At 41.4% G+C, this 23,585-nt stretch overlaps 1 protein-coding gene across 4 annotated transcripts in view; it reads right to left on the reverse strand.

Annotated features, from left to right (window-relative positions):
- The window catches only part of DAB1 (DAB adaptor protein 1), a 566,428-nt gene that overhangs the window by 125,674 nt on the left and 417,169 nt on the right, over positions 1 to 23,585 (reverse strand). For all 4 annotated transcript variants that reach the window (XM_054573791.1, XM_054573799.1, XM_054573809.1 and 1 more), the window contains exon 3: positions 7,187 to 7,326. In XM_054573791.1, the coding sequence (XP_054429766.1) occupies positions 7,187 to 7,326 (140 nt within the window). The remainder of the gene's footprint in view (positions 1 to 7,186; positions 7,327 to 23,585) is intronic.

Raw genomic sequence — 23,585 nt, forward strand, 5'->3', positions numbered from 1 at the left:
TGTAGGGATATAATGAAAATGAACAACTTCTCGTAAATGAATGATTTTTCTTAAGGCTTATGTCCCAGTTACTGTTTGTGTACCTACTACCAGGAATTTCACTCCCGCATGAGTTTCCCATTCATTCTTAAATGCCTATTATACTTTACTCACAGACGTACAGAATGTTAGAGCCAGAGAAAAGCAGAAAACTAATCAGTCCAAATTTCCCAACTGACAGACAAGAAAATGATGCCTAGAAAGTCCATAGACAGCAGAGAGCTGGAAAAAAAGCTGATAGTATACAACTCAGCTCTTGAAATTTTGGTGCAGAAAAAAGATATTTCTTCACATTGTGTCTTAATTCTAGCAAGCTGATGTCTCACTCCTGTAACCCTACCCAGTGTTCTTCTTTCAGCCTCTCATGACTGCTACACGTTGACATAAGATCCCACCTCCAATGACTGCCTACTAAATAGTTAAAGAGAGTGACTCATCCCCAAAGCAGTCGTCTGTCTAACACCTCTGTTCTACTCAAAGGTCCCTAGATTCTTCAATGCACTGCTTGCTTTCCTATGAATTGACTGAGGGATGATTTTAAAGACCTGGGGGAATGTTCAAAGTATGTGTCTTTGCAATTCCAGGGGGATCCTATTTCTGTTCAATGTCACCCCATCAGAGACACAGTCTCTGACCGATCCACCCTCCTTGGCAAACTGTATCTCCTTTCTCCTTACATCTCTTTTCCTCATGGCACTTACCACTATCTGACATAAGTATTCACTTGCTGCCTGCCTTTGACCAAAAGAACAAAAACTCAATTGTTCATGAAACTTTGTTTTGTTCACTCTGTGTACCCTGTGCTGTGATTACAGCCCAGAATAAAGCAGACACTCAAAAAGGTGAAATGACTTGCCCTCACTCCGGTAATAAACAAGCCAGACTTTGAGCATAGGAAAACTTGACTTTGAAAACTACATTCTTGGCTGGACTTGGAGTAAAGTAACTTATGCCACCAGCCTTCTTCAGCCTAACCTTCAACCTCAGGTATCCAGACATACACAAAGAAGAAAACAAGAGGTAGCCCCATCAAAATGGAAGGATTGGAAGGACCGTGTCAAAGGAAGGGGAAAGTCCCTCCTTCGTATTTAATTCCTTCCTAGGCGAGGATATCACAGGATATAGTGCAGAGAGGGCTAAACCTCTGGTCAGGAAGACTAACCTCAATGTCTCCATCTCCAAAACAGCCCTAACAGTCCCTAGGGCTTAGAATCTGCAAAATAAAACAGCAATAATTCCCAGAACATAGTAGTACTGACTAGATAATGCCCTCCTCTGCTTCCTGGTTCCATGTAGCTATTAACGAACTCCCTGGTGGAATATGGCTGTGTATTTAAAAAAATGGAGGGTGCCCTGACTGGTGTGGCTCAATGCGTTGGGCGCTGTCCTGCAAATCAAAATGTCGCCAGTTCAATTCCCATCAGGGCACATGCCTGGGTTGTGGGACAGGTCCCTGGCTCAGGGTGTGTGAGAGGCGACAGATCGACGTTGCTCTTGCACATCAGTGTTCTCTCTCTCTTTCTCCCTCCCTCCTCCTCTCTCTAAAAATAAGTAAAATCTTAAAAAAAAAAAAAAAAAAAAGATGGAGAGAGCACGAAGAAAGCAAACATTCATGGCCCAGGAGCATTTCTGTTTGGGGCTGCTGGCAGTAGCTCTGCGTGACAAATAAAGCAAGAAGGACCATTCACATAACCCTATCTTTGGGGAAATAAAACTCCAATTTTATCAAACAAGTTTCTCCTTTGAGACAAGACCCTGAGTCAGACTCTGAAAAATTGCTCTAAGTTCAAGCACGCCTGCCATCAGACAGCACGTGCTGCCTTGGGGTCTCATCTCCCCCAGATCACCCCACTGCTGTTACGTAGAACTGACGGAGGTCCAGGCGACAGCTCTGGCTGGGAAGTTGGAAGATGAGGAAGTAGGGGCCCTTTGGGGTTCTGTGCTTAAGATTAGCCACCTGACCTAGCAAGTCACTGTTAGAAACCTGAAAATTAGGTAGACAAACGTTTTACTGGGTATCTACTATCTCTTACATGTTATATAATATAGCTCATATGACAATCCTGGGAAGTAAGAATTATCTCTCTTATTTTACATATGGAGAAATAGCTCAGAGGGTCAGGTGACCACCCCAAACCTCAAGGAACTTAGAAGACATTGAGGAAATTTAAACAGCGATCTTTCAGATTCCAATGTTGGAGTTCCGTCAAGTACGAAACTCTGCAAGAGATTTGAGGAGAAGCATAGATGACAAAAAAATAGACTATATAATATACTACAGATATGTCCAAAATATTCTGCAAATAGGTAGGCAGAACCACCAGCTTCCAGACTCAACATTGAAAGAGACTCCAAAAAGTGAATAATCACACTTTTTGCCTCATAAGAATGTTAGGACATCTATGTGGACTATACACATAGTGTACTTTGCAGGGTAAGTAGCATGTGGGGATCTAAAGTATCTAAATTATCATTATTACCAGTATTTATATTGACATGATTAAGCAATACCATGTGTTAGGCACTGTGTAAAATGAGTGGCACAGGTATTCCCTAAGGGAATCACACAGAAGTAGCATCGCAGTGGAGGAATTTACACACCCAGCAGGGGTCATGCATGCCAGGAAGGACTGATGGACTGCCCTGTCCAGCTCACCATCCTATGAGGATGAGGTAGAGGAAAGGGCTGTGAGAAATCTCACCCAGCATGGTGCACGCACATGATGGAATGGCTGGGGTCTCCATGGAGCACATAAAGCAGGTGTGAAAACTACAGGCTTCAGGCATGAATGAGTGAAAACCCAGAATGCTATTCCAAAAGCTCCGTGAATGAAACCTGGTCTCCAATCAGCCCTATGTCTTACCAGCTGTAAGATCTTTGGATAAAAACTCCTGCTAAGTTTTACATTTCCAAGTTAAAAGGGGGAAGTATTACCAATACAAATATCTTCCTCCACCCTGCTTTGTGCCCAGAACCTGGCTTCTGCAGACTGCATTCTCTGTCCTTGAACTTCCTCCCGCAGGCTTCCAGTTAGAGATCGAAGGGTGGATAGAAGGAGAGGTTCGGCATCTCTCCCCACCTCCTCCCTGTCCTTGTCTGCATCTCTGGCAGTAGCTGTATTTTTGTTTGGTGAGGGAGGGGACTTCATCCTCTGATCTTCCTCCCTGGGTTCCAGTAAATACATCTCCCTAGGATAACACTGTGGTTAATTTCTGGGTGCCCCAACAGTTCTTCTTGCTACTCTAACCTTGTCTACTCTTGTAAATAGCTCCTTCATTAAAGTGCTCACATCTGACCCAGCCAGGATGGTCTCTGTTTCTTATAGGACCTGACTGACATATTTAGGGCTCTGTAATCTCATCCTCTCCCAAGCTTCAACCACTGCCATTTTACCCATTGTCTCTGAAAGGTGACTACTTTGGAAGTCAATGCTGTGTGTCTACTGGGTAGTAGCTTACTGGTAGGGGCTTAAAATCTAATTGGGAAGATAAGATACATTAAATGCAGATCAAAACAAAATACTGTTTAGCTTTAAACTATGTCTTGTCAAACACTGGGCTTCTGAAGATCTGGGTTTGAATTCTGGGCTTATCACAGGTTAAATGAAGGTTCTGGAGCAAATCCTTTAATTTCCATGAACGTCAGATTTCTTATTTACAAAACAGGGAGGCTAATATCTCACACAATCAAGAAATGATGTATATGGAAGTACTTGCTGACCGCAAATTAAAATATGATGATGATGGTGTTTTGTTGGTAGACAGGCAATGGCTCACTCAGACTCATGGTATGAACCCCACCTGAAACCTCTACAATCCAAGAGAAAACTCTAAAACTGGGAAAGGCACCAGCTTCAAAGAATCTGACAAAGAAAAACATGATTATTTTTATTTCTCATATTGTCTACCGTGAACAAGTGGGCCTTTCTGCAAGGCCAAGAGGCATCTTGTACTTCTCTGACGCCTTCCTGGGCAGGTGGCCAAATGAAGAATCGATCATTTATGTTTCTGTGTTTCCTAAAGAAAAACCACTGGGAGCTGAAATGTCAACATTCTTTTTGGCAACTTGCAAATAATGAAACACAATGGTCTGAGAACCAAAGCCCCTCAACAAATTCAGCACATCTGAAAAGAATGTGTTAGAGTAGGACAAACTCGCAGGGCTTTGGGAAACCTGTCATTATGAGAGTTGACAGATGGGAAACTTCACTGCAGGAACCAACAGACACACGCGCACGCACACACGCACATGCACACACACACACACACACACACACACACACACACACACACGGCAGGATCAGCAGTCATCACCAGGTCTGGTCCAGCTAACATGGCCCTATGTTTTGTGACCCTTAAAGAAGTACAGGCCAACTCCTGCCTCATAGCCACATGGACCTTGGTACTCCCATGGAGGCAAGGCAGCTGACAATAAGGCACTCTGTGACAGATGCCTGCTGAATGGCTCTCTACCAGGATGCTGGGGGTGGGGAGCAGGGGGGTAGGGGGGCAGGGAGGAGAGCAGGGAGAAGATGCATCAGAGTTCCTTTCTCCCCTTCAGCAGCTTGTAGCTCTGGGTGGGAATGAGATCGTTGGAAGTTTTCTTGATGTCTTTTAACTAACATTTGTCAGGAACAAATCTCTATTTACCTGGCCTCAAACTCAGTAAGGAAGGACGTCAGCAAGACTCAAGGTCCTGGCCTTTATCCCCACCCTTGATTAGGGTCTCCTTGGGAAGCAGATGTGGCTCTATCTGACTGGGGAGCTTGGAGAGAAGCTGAGCACACATGGCTCAGTCTCTCCCAGGCCTCTATGCCAGCTGCCTGCTGGTAATGAGGATGCATTCTGGTGTGATCTCATGTGTGAGTCAAGGTGCTGCTCTGGAGCAGGGAAAGGGATGAGGAAGTCAGGGAGGGCCCGCAGTCATCTAATTCCCCATAAACCCAGGGGAACAGCCCAGCTCTTCCAAGGATACCCACTGTGACCGTGTATCTACAGCATGTTTTCCAGAGCAGCACTTAGCAGTTGTAAAGCTGGAACTCAGAATCTTCTTGTCAGATTCCTCTTTTAGCCAACCCAGTTTGAACTTGGTAGAAGAAGAGCACTCATTATTGGACTGCCCTAAAATCTCATAACATTGCTTAATTATAAAAAAGAATATGTTAACAACCTTTTCCAAGGTAGTAATCTGTGACATCACAATTTGGGTGTCTTTTACACCTTTTTCTAGTATACCTAATAATATTGTAGATACATGACTATTAAAATAAAGTTTGCTTAGGTGACAGCTAAAAAAATAAAAAGAAAGTAATGGATACATAGTTTAGAAAATTAAAAGAGTTTTTAAAAAGGATGATTCCTACAGTCATACTTTAGGGAAACAGCATTGGATATACATGTTAAACTGCTGAGAAAATTTGTATAGTGTAAACAAAAATTACAGCTGTGATTTATTAAGCAAATGTTAAAGGAAAGGCAATGTAGAGAGTGTTTTGCAGATATTGCCCCATATAATACTTTTAGGCATTTGGCCAGTCTTTTCTTTTTAATTCCTTTTTTCTTATATTTAAGAAAATTACACTGATCACGCTGTATCCTTAGTGAAAATTTGAAGATAATTTTTAAATGTTTATAATACATTATTAGATTAAAAAGTAGGATATAAAATTGTATAAATAATAATCCTAATACTACATATGTGTATAATTCATGTAATATATATACAATACAAAGAGGGATTATAAATTATACATTTCTAAAATGTTAACATTGATTTTCTTGTATGTTGGGACTGAGGGTAATTTCAATTTTCCTCCTTATTCTTTCCTGTATTTTTCAAAACATTTTATGATGAACATTTTGTGAGTTCTATAATCAGTAAAATAATGACATGTTTTAAACTCTTAAGATATTTTGAGGAGCCCTGAGTGACATAGCTCAATTGGTCGCGCATCGTCCTGCAAAGCAAAAGGTCACCAATTAGATTCCTACTCAGGGCTCATCGTTAGGTTGTGGGTTCTATCCCTGGTTGAGACACATGTGAGAGGAAACCAGTCAATGTTTCTCTTTCACAACAATATTTCTCTCCCTCTCTTTCTCCCTCTATTCCCCTCTCTCTAAAAAATAAATAAATAAAATATTTTTAAAAAGATATTTTGTAGAGTTGTTGCTAAACAATTTGAATTTTTAAAAAGATATTTTATATTATTATTTTTTTTAAAAAATCAGACCACATGGAGACCACAATCTAGAAACAATTTTCTTTTTTGTATGTTTTTAATAGCCATTTACTATTATACTTCTCTTATTTTGCATATTAAATTTTTTTTTCAATTTATTCCTTAGATTTCTCAGTGAGGTATCTTGAAAGCATTTAAAATAAGAAACTTCTTTGTGGTACCTCCAAATTCCAATATCTAGTTATACATAACTTTAAAAAATATTTCCCTTGCCCTGGCAGGGTTGCTCAGGTGGTTGAAGCATCATCCTGTACACCAAAATGTTGCCAGTTTGATTCCCAGTCAAGGAAAATACCTAGGTTGAGGGTTCAATCCCCAGTCAGGGCATATGAGAGGCAACTGGTCGATGTTTCTCTTTCACATCAATGTTTCTCTATCTCTCTCCCTCCCTTTCTCTCTAAAGTCAATAAACATATTGAGTAAGGATTAACATTTAAAAATTTTTCCTTTATTATAGTGTTTGAAGACATTAATAAAAGTATAAGAATAAATAAAATCAGCTATTATCTTAACATTGCATCTTTTGTCATATTTATACTATACTAAAATATATGTTATTAAAAATAAAGTGATAAAAATAAAATCTCAAGGACTGTACAATTTGATGATTTTAGTTTTAACTTTGTAGGCATTGCACAAAGAAGATAAAATTGAGTAAAGTGTGACAATCAAATGATAAAACAGGGCCTAATAAAATATTTCCACATCGGAGGTACCCAATAAACATTTGCTCAGTAACTGAAATCTCTTCTCAATGAATAAAGACAGTGATTCATCAGTAACCCAATAAATAAGTAATTTACCAATAAATAAATAAATATAATTTTTTACCATAATGACTGTGTGATCATTTCTTTTTCTCACTCATATTAAACCCACAATATTTCAGTAAAATGTTAGCGCAGTACCTTGAGTTTCATCATGGAGTCTTGACATAACTTGTCTCCCCGGGCTGCGGAAACCTCATCAATCCCGATCAGTTTGGCCTTGTACCGGACCCCTTCACCTTTAAACCTCTTTATCAAAGTGGCTTCACTGCGATCCTGACCTAAAAACAGAGAAAAGCAGGATTCTGATATGTAGGTGTTCGGGGCCCATTAGCTTTGAATGCCTACAGCACCAAGGTGTGTTTTTCTATTTCACCTATTTTAGGAAAGTCAAGTCATTGGCCCAAGTAGAGAAAAGAAAACATGGTAGTACTCCTGAATGCAAATTATGGCTCTCTCCTTTTAAATCCTGAGGCAAATTGCTTTTTCCTCTCTTAGTCTTTCTTTTCTAAGGCAGAACAAAAGGAGTTAAAAATAACTAACCCCAATAGGTCATGAAGATAAACAGAGCAGACAGGTGTCAAATACCCATTTCAGCATTTGATACCCACTAGATATTCAATAAATGATAATCACCCACTGACATTCTTGTTAGAATAGTATTAGCACTGAGTTCTTTAGTATTTCTAGCACTTAATAGGACTTTGGCTAGGATCCAAGACACTCCTTACACTCTTTTCCATGGGCTGTTTTATAGTGAGACTCCAGAGTAATTGCTTTGTATTAAGTAATGAACCGGGGACGATTATCAAAAAATGATTTTATGATCTCTCTTTGGCTAACTCAGGTGTGTACAGAAAGAGACTTCCATGCTACTTGTGTACCCATACCTTGCAACAGCTTTCTCAACAATGATTAATATAATATCCTGCTAAGACACATAAACCAGAAGTTCAACCATATCCACATAAAATATGAACAGTAAAGTTACTGTGAACTGAGTATTCGTTTCATATGAATTGTTTCATAAAGTGTACCCCCATTCTTCATAACAACTCAACCATATCCATTTTCCAGATGATGAAGATGAAGGTCAGAGAATTCAAATAGCTTGTCCAAGTTTACACAGAAAAAAATATGACTACATAGGAATTCAACTTTCTGATCTCATCAAACTTTCATCAAACTAGTCACAATTTGGAGCATTGCACATGTGGTTCCTAAAACCTGGAACGCCCTAGCCTCCTGATATTCATCTCCTGGAACATCATTAACTTCAACTTTGGATACTTGCTCTGGCATGCCTTCCCCATCAGTCAGAATCTTAGAGCTGAGGACATTGGTGATGGTTCAGCCTATTTCACTCTATCCACATGATGTGTAAAACTAAGGCCTCTCTATAATAGGGGATCGAGAGTTACCTGATGAAATACATAAAACACAAAAAAGAAAAAACCCCAGCAACAATTAACCATTGTGTAATACTCTTTGACTGACAAAACATGAAGTGCACTTCATTCATTTATTCACTCATCCCTTACTGAGCATCTCCTCTATGCGCGATGTTGTTATGCGCTGACCACATACAAATGAGATAAAGTCTGTGCCCAATAAAGCTCAAGTTTCTGGTGACTGTGAATAAACATACTAATGTGTTGTGCTGGATATATAAGAATGTATAAGCGTTAGAGTTAGACATCCTCATTTTAAATCATGGCTCTTTCCTTTGAAAACCATCTAAACTATCTGCTGAGTCTCAATTTCCTTACTTGTTACATGAAGAATAATATGGACTTTCAGAGTTATGAATAGTAGCTTAAATGAGATAGTATGTGCAAAGCCTGTATTCACATGTTAAGTTTTCTATAAGTGGTAGCTGCCACCAGTATTATCCGCCCAATAAAAGAAGCATGTGGAAGATACAATACGAGGGCAGGAGGGCACAAAGGAGAAATGTCCACAGAGGCAGGCCTGGACCTGTCATCCCCAACACTCAGGTAGTATTTATCCACAGCATCTTTGCTGACTCCTTGTATATTCAAGTCTTTGAATAATATTCCATAAAGCAAATATAACATGTGAATGCTTAGTGAGAGAATATATTCAATGTAAAAATTAAGTCTCCAGAGTTCAGTGAGAGCAGACATTAAGGACTAAAGCTAAGAATAAAGAGAAGAACATTTGCCTCTCTGGACATCTAGCTAAACAACAGGGCCCATGGTACTACAGTTCACCTTTCACTGCATTATTATATATTGTTTGGTAGGAGTGGCCTAGGGCTTGCCTGCTTCTTGGGAAGGCCATCTTACTCTGTCACAAATACCATCTCTGCATCTTCAACACATGACACTATTTTGTCACTATTAACATTCCTTTCAGTATTTGGGACTTCCTCCGACAGTTCATTAGAACCACAATACCTGGTAGCATTGATCATGTCTTATACAAAGCATATATTGAATATATGTACCAAACTGTTTAGTCCCAGAAAAAAAATCCTAGAGGTGTGTATTATTATTCAGGATTTTCAGACAAGGACCAAAATTGAAAGTCTGAAGACCAAGTAACTTGACCAAAATCACTAAATGGGACCTAAACCCAGATCTATCTGAGGACAAAGCCCAGGCTTGTGGTTTGCTTGTATTCTGTGTTTTTAAGCCTGTTCTCCTCACCACTATGATTAAGTTTTCCCATCTCCCCGAGTTCCCTATACAGTCCCGTCTTTTACCTGGCCCAGACCTGCTGATACTCAATACACTGGCAGCATTAAAACTTCACTGGAAAGACTGTAAAAATGGAAGAGTTTTTGGCCTGCATGTCATCTCTGAAAACTGTCCATGAGTCAGACACAAAGACGGCCTTAAGGAACATTTGTCAGGGCATAGGGATCTACCAAGGAGGAAGCTTCTTAAGAGGAGGCAAAACCAGATCAGGTGAACAAGGGCAGAGATTAATAAGAAAATATTAGGCCATTTAGAGGAAAGTAGGGAGCCCAATTTAGATTAGGACCCAGGGCCAAGCTAATTTGTATGAAGGGCACTTATGCAGTAGATAATCCAGTTTCTCATTAAATGCTCCGCCATTAAAAGGGTAATTTTTCATGAGCACATCTTGAGCAAGGTCTCAGTTATATTAGTTAAGAAATAAATAACAGATATCAGAGCCATAAGGTCATACCATCAGAGGCACATGCTATTTGAGAGTGTTAAAGAGGGGGTCAGTCTTCATGCATCCCAAGTCATCACAAATCCCCAGCTTATTTCACTGAAAGCACCACTGACCCTGCGCTTCAGCATGGACAAGAAGAAAGGCCATGTATTTCAGCAAAAACATTAACATCATCACTATCTATTATTGAGCATTTACTAAACCAGACGCTGTGCCAAGAGTTTTACCTACGATCTCCCATTTAAACCTTATACCTGTTCTTTGAGTTAGACGCTGTAATGAGCCCTTTATTATAGAAAATGACACCAACACTCAACGGCAATAGCAGAGCTTAAATTTTTTAGTAACTGCTTTATTGACATATGACTCCCATACCATTCAGTTCACCTTTTGAAAGTATACCATTCAGTGGTTTTAGTGCATTCACAGAATTATGCAACCATCACCACTAGCTAATTTCATACCATTTTCATCATCCCAAAAAGAAGCCCTATATTCATTAGCAATCACTCTCTCCCACAAATTCTCCAGACCTAGGTAGCCACTAATCTAATTCCTGTCTCTATAGAGGTACCTATTCTGGAAGCAAATTATAGTTCATATAAATAGGATCATATAATATATGGTCCTTTGTGACTGGCTTCTTTCACTTAGCATCTCATTTTCAAGGTTATTGTATGTTATAGCATGTATCAGTACTTCAAGTTCTTTATTTTGCTGAATAACATTTCATTGCATAGATATACCACATCAGCAATGGACATTTAGGTTGTCTCCATTTTGTTGGCTGTTATGAATAATGTTGCTATAAACATTTGTGTATCAGCTTTTGTGTGGGTGCATTTTTCAATGCTCTTAGTGTTATACCTAAGAGAGAAATTGTTGGGTCTCATGGTAACTCATATTTAACTTTTTAAGGACCTATCCAACTGTTTTTCAAAAGTGGCTCTAGCAGTTTACAACTTCACCTGCAAAGCAAGAGGATTTCAGTTTCTCTACCAGGTGTTCCTGCCATGTATATTCCCTTATCATGTGTATTTTGTGTTTTACCCATCCTGATGGGCCTTAATGGATATTTCACTCTGATTTTGTTTTGTATTTTCTTCAGGAAGATTGATACCGCATCCTTTCATGTCCTTATTGTCCATTTGCATATCTTCTCTGGAGAAATATCTAATCAAGTCGCAGAGCCTGAATTTGAACCCAAGTGTTACGCAAATTTCATGCTTGTAACCATTAGGCTATGGGATCTCTGGTGACCTCACTAGACACTCTGTTAGAGTATTTGCCCCATTTTACTTTCTGTCACAGCTATCGGAGTACATGTCTTATGGAGGCTGTAGTAAACTGGCAGATGGCTTCCTCCTAGGATGAGTATGCCGTCACAGGGACACACACTATGCCCAACCTTCTCATACCTTATCTCACCTAACCCTCCAGGGTTACTGGAAATAGGCATCATCATCATTCTGTGGATGAAGAAACTAAAGCCACAGAGGTCAACAAAGCTGCTTCCAGTTCAGCTAGGAAGAGATCCTCATCCTGTCCTACTCAGGAAGGCCTGAGATCTTCCACTAGGAAGTAATAGGACACAATGGTCCAGCAGAGGAGCTGTGGACTCAGAGGACCTGGGTTCAGTCCCAGCACCCCCACCCATGCCCTTAATCATACATACTGCCCTGTGTAAGTTCCCTTACGTGTCTTCCACAGAGTCTTTCTCTGTGAAAGGCAGATAATAACAGTTGTTCCCACATGAGTCACAGTGTAGGTCAAATAAGTGACAGCATGCAGGATAGTGACTGACAAACAGTAAGAGCTCAATCAATGTTGGCCATTGTTATCTGGGTGAACGTAACTCCCATTTGTCTGAGACAGTCCCTGGTTATACCTTTTGTCCTGACATTATTATTACTAGCACCCTCATTACTCTCAAAAGTAATGATTATAGTTTGGATATAAATTGTGTGGTCACCCTAATTATATTATCCTCATTTGTATACTGCCCTGCCCTGGAGTGTTCTTTGTGCTAGGCACAGTGCTGGTTTTCTGTGGTACCTAAGTGACTGAAAAGTGTCTCCTCTCCTGTTTAGAGGAGGCCACAATTTAGAAGGAGGCACACACAGCTATACAAAATACAACCAGGGCTATGAATGTCATATAGAGCTTAAGGGAAAAGAAATTGTTTCTTTTTGATGGGGAGTGGATTAGAAGCAGGTGCAGAGGTCGGATGACATTTGAGGAAGGCTTGGTGAGGAAGCAGGGACTCAATAGGTAGAGAAGTGAGTGAGAAGCTTCCCAGAAGAGTAAAAGGTATGATGATACTCAGAGAACAGCGAGTAGTTGGGTTAGGCTAAATGTTTCTCAACCCTAGTTAAATTGTAGAATCAATTTGGAGCTTTTAAAAATACTACCTCACAGCACTTGCTGGGTGGCTCAGTTGGTTGGAGCATTGTCTGGTACAAGAAAAGGTTACACGTTTGATCCTGGTCAAGGAGCATGTATAAGTTGCGAGTCTGATTTGTCAGGGCGCATATGGGAAGAAACCAGTAGATGTTCCTTTCTCATATTATTCTCTCTCTTTCTCTCTCTCTCTCTCTCTCTCGCTTGCTCCCCCTTCCTCTCTCTCCAAAATCAATGAAACATATCTTCAGGTGAGAATTTAAAAAAACAATAAAAAATATTCAATATATAATATACTACCTCACAGATTTTTATTAAATTGGTGTGGGACAAGCCTGAGCCAATTAATGTGCTATAGCACATGGCTCCAGAGATGCTGGCAAAGGCTGTACATGCCTAGTCATGAAGGACTTTGGAAATCAAGCTAAAGCCTTTAGATTTTGTTCTTCAGGTCATGTGAGCTATCAATGATCTGCTCTGTTGTGAGGATTAGATTTCAAGAACATTGTAGCAACATTTTGGGATGTATAAGGCTCTCATTGATAGATTGGTTGACTGGTTATTCATTTATTCATTCACTGGACTTATCTGCTACATATTGAGTGCCTACAGTAAGTTCTAAGGTGCTAGAGATACAGCAGCAAACAAAATATGCAAACATATAAATATCCCTGCACTCATGGAGCTTACATCCTAGTGGTCAGATCTGTAGATTACTGTAGTAATTCCCTAATTCTAGTATAATAGAAAATCACCTGTAATAATATGCAACAAAGATATCTTCTTAGATTTGCTTTGTTTTCCAAAGACACATTTTTTTTTGTTTAATTCTATTCCCTCACAGCATCTGTCACAGCATCCCTGGCCCCTCATTGTCTTTGTCTTCATGAGTGACTCCTTCTCTACACTTGAGCTCCACAAGGGTGAGGACTTGGAGTGAGTCATCTGTGTCCTCTGACCCTAGCATGGCATACAGTAGGCTCACAGTGCCCACCTCTGCTGAATAATTTTAAAAAATGGATGAATTTATGTATTTATGCAAAAGAGGCTAATGGACTCCAGGAGTCAGGATCACTGTGGGGAAGTGTAAGGAGTCATTAAAAAACCCCATCCAGACAGACCCTATTTCAAATCCATGCCATGAGTGTGATACACTTAGCCTTCAAGGAATACAGTTCCTTGCAGGATAAAGTAAATGTCATAGCCACATCCATCTGAATGTTGCCTTTGCTCTATGCCATTAGAGAAGAGTGTTTCTCAACCTCATCACAACCTTCTCACTCCATAACCTGAGAAATGACTCCTCGCTGAAGTTAAATGGAGGCAGGCAGTCCCCAAGGCATTGAGTGCATTCCAGGTTTTGAATGGGTCACAAGGATGCCGTCTGGAATTACACTATGTCCCTGTCTTGGAGCAGAGGGCACAGCTAATGTGGAGGTCCCACACTGGGCGTGACCTTGCAGAGGCTTTAACAAAAACAAGTACCTCTATTAGGAGTCAGGCTGGAGGAAGCAGACGATTAGCATTTTTATGACCCTGAGGCAGAGAGCCCACAGAACCCACCGGAGTCATAAATGGCCTCCCACTCCAGGCTGTTCGCTGAAGCCCGCTAATAGCCAAATAAAAGATATTTCACACCCAATATTGCTCTCTCTGTCTCCCCCGCTCCTCACAGGTTATAATGAGCATGGCCACAGAAACCCACACAAGAGCCAAGAGGAATATTTTTTTCCTAATGTGGTCAATTTGGCTGAGAATTCTTTTAACGTTTAACAGTTACAGTATGTCCCTGCCCAGGAGAGGTCAACTTCAACACAGACCTTCTATTGAGCTAAATACTCACATCTATGTTTTAGATACTTAAGCATCTAAGGAGGTGTCTTAGTCAGCTCAGTTGCTGCAACAAAATACCGTAGACATTTATTTCTCACAGTCCTGGAAGCTGGGAAGTCCAAGATCAAGGTGCAGCCAGATTCAGTTCTGGGTAAGGGCCCACTTCCTGGCTGGCAGGTGGCTGCCCTCTGGCTGGATCCTCACATGCCAGGGAGGGAGCCAGTGAGGAAGCTGTGATCTGTCTTCCTCTTATTATAAGGGCATTATTCCCAGCATGGGGGTCTACCCTCTTAACCTCATCTACACCTAATTACCCTCCAAAAGCCCAACCTCTGCTACCATCACAGTGGGGGGTAGGGTTTCAATATATGAATTTGGAGGGAGAAGAGACACAGACATGCAGTCTATAATGGGGGAGGGGACTAGAATTAGGAAGGAAGAGTAAAAGCCTGGATGATACCTGAAAACGAGCATGTGTGGCTCATTGAAGCTTCACAGCAACCTTGAAGACAAAGCTGCAACCAATTCCAAAGGAAGGGAACTGTGGTGCAGGGAAGTGAGGTCCCTGGTACAAGGACACACTGCTAGTGAGGGGGCACAGTTGACTGACACTTTGGCATCCGAAAGTGTTACAGGAATCCTATGGCTTCCTGTGTGTATGTGTGTGTTAATGGGAAAGTCATTTCACTTTCCTAAGTGTTAAACTCTCCAAGTGTACAACACTGTAGTTATGTTCACTCCTCTGTAGGACAGTTGGAGGGATTATAGGAGATAATACACGTTTTGCTCTCAGCACACTCCCTGGCACATGGCAGTCATTCAGTAAATATTTACTGCCTTTCCCCTTCCCACATAATATATTTCACATTAAGCACCAGTGGCCCAAAGCTAACCACGGCAAAGTCATACTGTGGTGGAAGTAACGGTCCCAGCTGTTAGGGATTTTTTGTTGTTGTTGTTCCCTGGGAATAAGGGTGCAATTAGGAACAGAATATTCATTCCTGAAGGCAATAGGGAGATCATCTTATGAATTATTAACACAGCACCCAAACTAAGACATCCTCCCACCTTCTGTATAACTGTCTGTATCACTGGTCCATCCATCTTGATGAAGCAAATTTCAAAGAGAGTTTGTTTTTTCCAGCCTGTCCAACATCATTTGGTCCATTGCTGAAAGCATCTTATTACCTGTTAGGTTGTCCAATTTAAGAACAGATTGTGTGTGTTGGGGGTGGGGCGAGGAGAGGGGGGATTTCAGAGCCCAGCAGCACAGATAACTTATTTTACTTAGAATTCTAACTTGCAATTATCCAGGTGTTGATTTGCAATGGACAAATAATTATGTATGCTGGCTGCGTAGGAGAGAATGCTGATTTGGTGTAATTACCTAGCTGGGTAGTGAGAAGAATAAGGGAAACAACACGCTTAGGGGGCTGTTAAAATGTGCTTTTATGAACATGGTGGCTGTCATTATTGCTAAAAGGTAAACTAATTAGAGTTAAAATCGTATTCAACCTATGATTCATGTACACACTTTCTATAAAAATGGTCTTCACTGGTACTTCTGAAAAGAGTTCCACATAAAGGGCATCTAGAGTCCATTGGCACCTTCTTTCTGTACAGAGCCAAGTGCTAATATTCTAGAGCCTAATTGGAGGGTAAGGAAATCTGCATTTTGAGGTTTATCCCATGATTCCACAGCTAAGCCAGATGCAGAACCACTGAAGTATAAGGCAGGGTCCTCTGGTGACCCCATGGATGATCCAGTTCTTATGCTCTGATAGTTGGTCCTTCTGTCATTTCCTTGAAAAAAGTCTACTAGTGTTTGTTTGTTTGTTCTCCCATGCTGTCTGTTTGTAATTTTAATTTTAAAAATCTATTATAAAAATTGTATTGCATCATTCATAAATTCTAAATAACAAAAGACAACAACCATCACCGCCTTAAACCATCACTGTCACTCTGGCAAACCCTTAAACCAATGATTTCCTAGCAATGTCCCTTCGAACACCCGCTCAAGTTTCTGTAAAGAAAAATGGAAGGGTTGATGACACCAAATTCATTTGGGGCACGCTTCCTGCGCCTCATGGCAATGCCCTGTGCACATGAGCACATCAGGCAGGAAGAGGCTGGGCTGGGAGTCTCCCCTCGTTAGACTGTGTGCTGCTGGAGGGCTCATCTGTGCTCCCTGTGCACCCCCAAATGCTAGACAGTGCCGAGCATATAGTGAATACTTAAAATTATCTACTGACTAAATAAATATATTTGGTAGGGAACACTTTTTTTACCCAAAGTTTCCAACGTCTCTCTTGCAAAACATGTAGACAGTATTTTCTAACTTTGGAAAACCAAGTTTAAATTTTAGTCACAGTGTCAAAGTCTTGGGTGCTATTAATCAGGGTCAGTGGCATTGTAATTCCTGGCACTTTGTACAAATAGAAGGTGGGCATAGTAGACAAATGACCAATCATATTATCAAGATGGATAAAAGGAGAAGCCTCCTGGTTTTAAGACTGTAAAGACGTCTGTAATCCTCTGTGGCTGAGTCCTTCTGAATCCTTCCATGGAGACAGAGGAGCTCAGTACATCCTGCTAACTTGGCTCTCAAGGACCATCCACCCTGGCTTCTACTCTTCAGCCTGATTCTGAGGGTCAGAAGATGGCACACACCATTCACTTCTCTGGTCTTTGTATGGCTGGGCTTGTGTCTTTCTCCTGGTGACCAAGGGGCAAAGAGGGTAAAACCTTTGTGTGTTGCCATGAAGTATAAAGTAACACACTAGATGTATAGCATGGCACTTTATCTCACATTGATGCCACAGTGCAGGGCACAGAACAGGCTTTGAACAACATGTACGTTCTTCATCCTTGTTTTTTGATTCCACATGACAACCCAGCATGGCATGCATTCTTAGTCCCTTCTTGTATAGACGAGAAAATTCAGACTCCAGGAGGCAAAGACAGGCCCAAGATTACAGAGCTAGGAAAACGAAGAATCAAGCGTGCTAAAAATAAATTAAATTAACCAAAAGGAGCCTTAGGGAGGAGAATCTGAACTTGAGGCTGGGTAAGAGATGGGACTGCAGAAGGCAGGGGAAGAACAGGTCTGAATCTAGTATTATTTTTGTTTCTGTCGTTTGCAACCAATAAGGTCATATTATGGTCACAGTGCCTGCATGGATAAAGGTGAAGCAGAAAGATGCCTATAAAAGTGCATCAGGAAAGTTGGATCCAAAGTCCAAGGAACATGGGGGTAGTGTAGTGAAAGGTAAAGGAGAGAGTCCAGGAGAGACCTGAATTCTCAGCTGGCTTTGCCACCTGGGAGCCTCTTGACCCAGAGCAAGTCACTTCATCTCTCTGTAAATGAGGATAATAATGTTCACCTTGCAGGATTACTGTAAAAAAACTGCATACAATCATATATGGAAAACACCCAGAACCATGCGGCTTTTGCCCAGTATCACATGTTGGCAATATTTTCACATTCTTTCTTGTGAACTACAGGGTACATGTAGTATGTCTCCCAGACCGTTTTAGGTCTGAAGACTCACCCCCGCAGGTGATGTGCTGGCCTGGGAAGGTTCCTTGGTAAGTTTATTTCAGGAAACTGCCCTCCACCAAAGACATGCACCTCACCCAAGGCCCTGTTCCCCTAGTTTCACTCCCTGTCCCCACTGTAGCTGGCATCCAATGACTGGTTGCTTAGATGGGCCTAGGTATAAAGGCCCAGGCCCAAGGCCTCCATCTGAAACAACTCTGGAAGGCAACTGGAGAGCTCCCCGTGGGACAGGGGCATCAGCTGAGGACTCGGTGTAGCTGCATCACTGTCCCACTCCTCCCCCCACCCAGACCTGCCACCTGCACTCCCACTGGGGGTTGGTTTGGAGGCCACACCCCAAAATAAGCTTCCTATAGCAAATCTGTCTCCACCACTGGTTTCTTAGGAACTTGATCAAAGTCAGTACAAAATCAATGCATTTGAGGGACAGTGTTCTGAAAGAGAGGGTCTTGATGTGGAGACGCAAGCCAGCACACGCCTGCAATGATCTAACAGAGACGGGAGCGGGGCGCAGAGGCAGCCCGAGTGCTCAAATCATAAAAACGGATATTGATGTTCCACGAGACTAAGCCTGATCAAGAAGGTGAATCCAGAGGTAACACGCTCTCAACAAACGCAACTCACAGGCTCCCTGCAAAACTACTGAATATTCGCCAGCCTTCATGGGCAGCTGAGTCTACAGGGCTGAGCAGGGTGATCACCCACCCAAAGGCATCCTTGTGGCCACCAGAAGTGGAAGGTATAACACAGTTTGCTTTTCGAAAGTTTACAACTTGTCTCCCTTTGGTAAATGCAAGGATAGCAGATACTAGGCATCTACAAAGCCCTGGGAGCTGATGACAAGTGAAGATGATCTTGTTTTCAAGTGAAAAAATAACAGAGACATTTAAAAAACTTTTCCTATTTCCATTCTTTAAAACAACTGCTTTTTTTTTCCTAATTACAAAGTGAAATGTGCTCAAGCCTTAAAATGTGGAAAATGCAGGCAAGATAAAAAGGGGAAAGTCACCCATAAAAACTTCCAGGGATATCTAAGGGTTGTATTTGAGGACATGCTCATTCAAACGTTTTCCTAAGTGTACACACACACAACCACACACTTCTCAACAATGTCTTCACACTGTCAGTCTGTCACTTGTTTCTTTCGTTTGGCAGTGCCTTATATAGTTTCTCCCATAGTGGCATTTTCTGTAATGTGATTTGCAGGGCTGCACAATATCCCATCATAAACATGTATCACAATTTACAGAACCAATCCCCCATTATTGGACAGTCCAGATGTTCCAATTAAAAACAGTAAAGAAAGACAATACTGAGAATTTCTTTGAAAGACAGAAGGAAGATAGATTTTCCCTGTGAGGATGCCCACATGGAGTCTTTCTACACTTATCAGAATAGAGACTTCATTATTTTCCCCTCCCCTTCTTCCACTCCAGAAAAGCAGGGAATAGGCAATTGTGAGAAAACCAATGCAAAATTAACCTCCGCCAATGTGTTTCATTGAGAGAAACCCATGAGGGTGAAGGGAGGAGGACAGTATGATTTGGGAGAATCTTGTCCCTTCTGGATATGTTGACCATGGAAAGCTGGGCAACTGAGCAAAGACAGAGAAGCAGGAGAATCAATTTCCTCAGTGAGCTGGGGTCACAGTAGAGCAGAGAACAGCCAAACCCCTAGTTTGAAAGGCCCACCCAATGTGCACGAGCACCTGACATTTGAAAGCTTGCTCTTGGACCCAGACAGAGGTTAATTAAACCATGAATGAATAAGGATTTATATTTTCACAAGCAGCTGCAATTGGCCAAGAACTTTCTTCTGCAGCAGCTACAAATTTCAGGGGGTCATCACCATTAGAAAAAAAAACCCAAACAAACACAAGAGGGTTTAATTGGGTATCTCTGCTGCCAACTTGTTTGCAGACTACTTTTTAGGAGAGATTATTTTGGTCCTGGTATATTCTGGTGTGAGCAAGATTCAAGCTTTATCTTCCATCTGCCTTCTAAACAAGAGGGCTGTGTGTACTATCGACTGATTAAATTATTTCTTTAGAGTACAAAGAAGTATTTGTGATGAAGACAACAGAGAGGGCAAATCAATTATTTACTGAGGAGGTTTCAATATAAATTACATTTGATTAAACTCGGAGATAAATCTCAGTGATCGAGGGTTTAAGTGGAATGTGCTGGAAGAGACAGTGACTAAGTGCCACCAGACATTGCTAGTAATGAATGCCAGGGCACAGGCCCAGCCCGGCACCCCTGGATTTCTAACACAGCCAGCCGAATGTCCACACATGCCACTAACATGTGATGAATGCCTACTATGTGGCACTGGCCCAGGTCTGAGGATAGAGTTGGGAACAAGAGAGAGGAAGCCCCTCCTTGCCTAGAGCTTCAGATCTAAGAGTGAAAGGAAGACAGTGAACTAGTAAATAAATAATGAACAAGATCGTTCCAGATCATGATAAGTGTTATGAGGATGATAAAACAGTTTGATGAAATGAAGAGTGACTGGGACAGGGTGGGAACAATTCATTTAGACAGGCTGGCCCAGGAAGGCATTTCTGTAGAAATGACATTTGAAAGGAGGTGTGAACAACAAGAAAAGGGCAGTCATGCCAGGAGGGAATGCTTTTGGCCTGTTTACAAAATAGAAAGAAGCTAGTGTGATCAGAGCAGAGAAATCAAGGGGAGGAGGCGGGAGTGGGAAAAAAGGGGGAGGCAGGGCTCCTTTTTGTGTTGCTTTAGGAATCAGGTAAGGAGCTTGGATTTGGTTCTAAGTGCAATGACAAGCCATTGGTCTGGGGGGAGGGTGCGCATTTAGCAGGTGCATTAACTCACATTTTGTAAAGATTTCTCAGACTGCTCTGTGACAAAAGGGGGGCAACGTCAAAGCAGGCGTTTGGTACTAATCCAGGTGGGAGGTGAGATGAGGATGATGTCAGTAAATGTGGAAAAAAATGGGACTGAATTAAAACATTCACTGGAGGAATAGCAGATGCAGCTTATCCATAGACTGTCTGCAGAAGCAACAGGAAATGGAAGGAAACCAGTGTGACTCCCGAGTTCTGGCTTAGGGACCTGAGTGGAACGCAGTCACTTCCTGATAGAGTCATTCCAATCAGTGATGGAATCAGAGCCAGAGGAACCTGATGACTTAGTGTTTCATTCAAGGCCTTTTGAATTCCAGCTGTGTAGAGAGTGTGTGAGATTCAGGAGCGGAGAGGTGCAACTCCCAAATACCTGCTCTGCCACGAGGATAACAGGCCTCATTAAGTTTCTGAAAACTCCTTATTTACAATATGGAATAGAAAAAACCTGGAAGTCTGTAGGTGAAATAAGGGTGTAGGAAAGTGGTCTGTCTGGCACATAGGTGCTCCATAAATGTGAATTCCTTTCCCTCCAGTTTAAATTTAGCACTGGAGTTCAGACTGAACTGTGTCGATGCTGAAGACCCATAGCTGCTTCTCGTCATGATGTCATCATATAAAAGCACCACTCTTTTTTCTCTTCCTGCTTTTTTACTGTTTCTGTCTTACTGGGAATGTGAGAGCTGGGACCTTGTCCTATTCCTCAAGAGTAGACACCTTTCAAGATAACACCCAGATCTCCAGGCTTAAACTCCTGGCTAACTGCTCTCCCCTGTGGCCATGTTTATACACTATGACCTCACCCTCTGGCCCTTCTTGACTGAATCAGGTGATTACACCTGGTTCAAGCTGTGTTGCTTAGATGCTCTTCATTGGTAATTGGACATTGAAGCAGGCAGAGCAGTCAGTCTCTCCTTGGCACCAGAACTGGAACATGAGGCTGTAGAATTCTGGGGGCTATCTTTCCCTGCCATGGGCCTGGGTAAGAGAACGGCAATCTTAAAACAAAGCAAAGGAAAAAGATGTGGTTTCAAATTCCTGTTTTGTCTTTCCACAGGCTCAGCTCACACATGACATTCCTTTAGTTCTATGAGATGCCTCTGGGTCCTTATGATATGTCCCTCTGTTATATTTAAGTCCATTGACGATGACTTATCTTACTCATAACTAGAAAAATTTTCATTAATAATGGATGTGAATTTCTGTAGGTCTAGTTCCTCACCCAGTACTGGCTGGCAAGGAGATGGTCACTGAATGCTTCCTAAAGGGAAGGGATGTGGACCACTGTGCCCAGTTTACCGCCCCAGGGTCTCTTGCTTTATTATCAGTTCTCTCTCCCTAGATTCCCACTTGCTAAGAAAACCAAGAAAAGATAAAAAAAAAATTGGGTTGAGACGATCTTTCCCCTGGTTTCGTCACTAAGATCTCAGACCTCAAACTGTCTAATTTTTGTAGTTTATCTCCCTGAATGGCTTATTTTTCAATGAATTTAAAATGTAAGAGGCAATTATCTTCTAAACAACTTCTTTTGGTCCTCCTTCTTTCAGCAAGAAAATATACAGGTCTTATTGATCAAATAACAAAATCATGAATACCTCACAGCCTTGCTGATTTCAACAAGCACCTCCCTTCTAAAAAGATCTACATGGCCACAAGCATGATCTTAATGCTTCTTAAATCACTGTAGTAAATTGCCAGGGGAAAAAATGAGACAAATTTTGATAATCAGCAATAGTAGGATATAACAGATCAACGGGAAACAGAAATAAGTATTAAATTCCTTTTAGTTTTATTCAGTCAACATTTTCTGAGCATCTCTTACATGACTGATACGGTGCCGAGGGCTGGGGCTATCATTTATTAAACACCTACCAGGTTCCAGGAACAGTGATTGATACTGGCATACATTACTTTTCATTTATCCCATACTATAGCCCTAAGTGGTATTTTAACCTCACTTTGTGCAGATGAGGAAACAGACAGTCTGAGGTCAGAAAACCTGCCCAGAGTTCACACAGCCAATAATTCCCTGTGATTTCTCCAGGATTTACTCCAGCTATGCTCATTTCCACATCTCTATGTGTTTTCCACTCCCTCCAAGTTGTCTCCCTGAGGAGATGGGTAAAATGGAATTTCTCCTTTTATAAAAGTCCCTAGTCTAGTGGAAGGAACTTAGTTTCATAAAAGGCAGAATGAAGTATAATAAATAAAGCTGCCACCAAAGTGCAAAGAGAGCACCAGGGAAGAACCACATACTCCGATGGATGGGAAAGGGCTGGCTACAAGGATGAGGTAGCATTTCAATGGGGGATGAAGGGATGCAAAGGATTCCAGAGCAAATCTTTTAAAGGATCCTGACACAATGGTAATATTCATTATTGCACATCTACTCAGTAAGGCCTCGGGAACAGGTGGCAAACCCATAACTGAAGACCAATTGTGCACATTTTAATGTCATCAATGACCCTAGGAGGCAGGTATTATTGTTTTCTCCATTTTAGAGTTTATCCTGCATAGGTAATTTCTTCCATGTCACCCAATCTTCACTTGGTTGCCAATTATTTCAAACCCAGGTCTCTTTGACTCTAAGTAATGTATTCCCATACTAGAGCATGTCTTCCAAAGAACTGAAGAACAAAAAACTTAAGAAAAAGAAAAAAGAGATATAAATTATAGGTGCAATAAATTATAAAGCCTTTCTCTACCCTCAA

This window comes from Pteronotus mesoamericanus, unplaced genomic scaffold (assembly GCF_021234165.1).
Source record: "Pteronotus mesoamericanus isolate MK-2021 breed Mesoamerican mustached bat unplaced genomic scaffold, CSHL_Meso_final contig_105, whole genome shotgun sequence".
In the NCBI taxonomy this organism is placed as follows: Eukaryota; Metazoa; Chordata; class Mammalia; order Chiroptera; family Mormoopidae; genus Pteronotus; species Pteronotus mesoamericanus.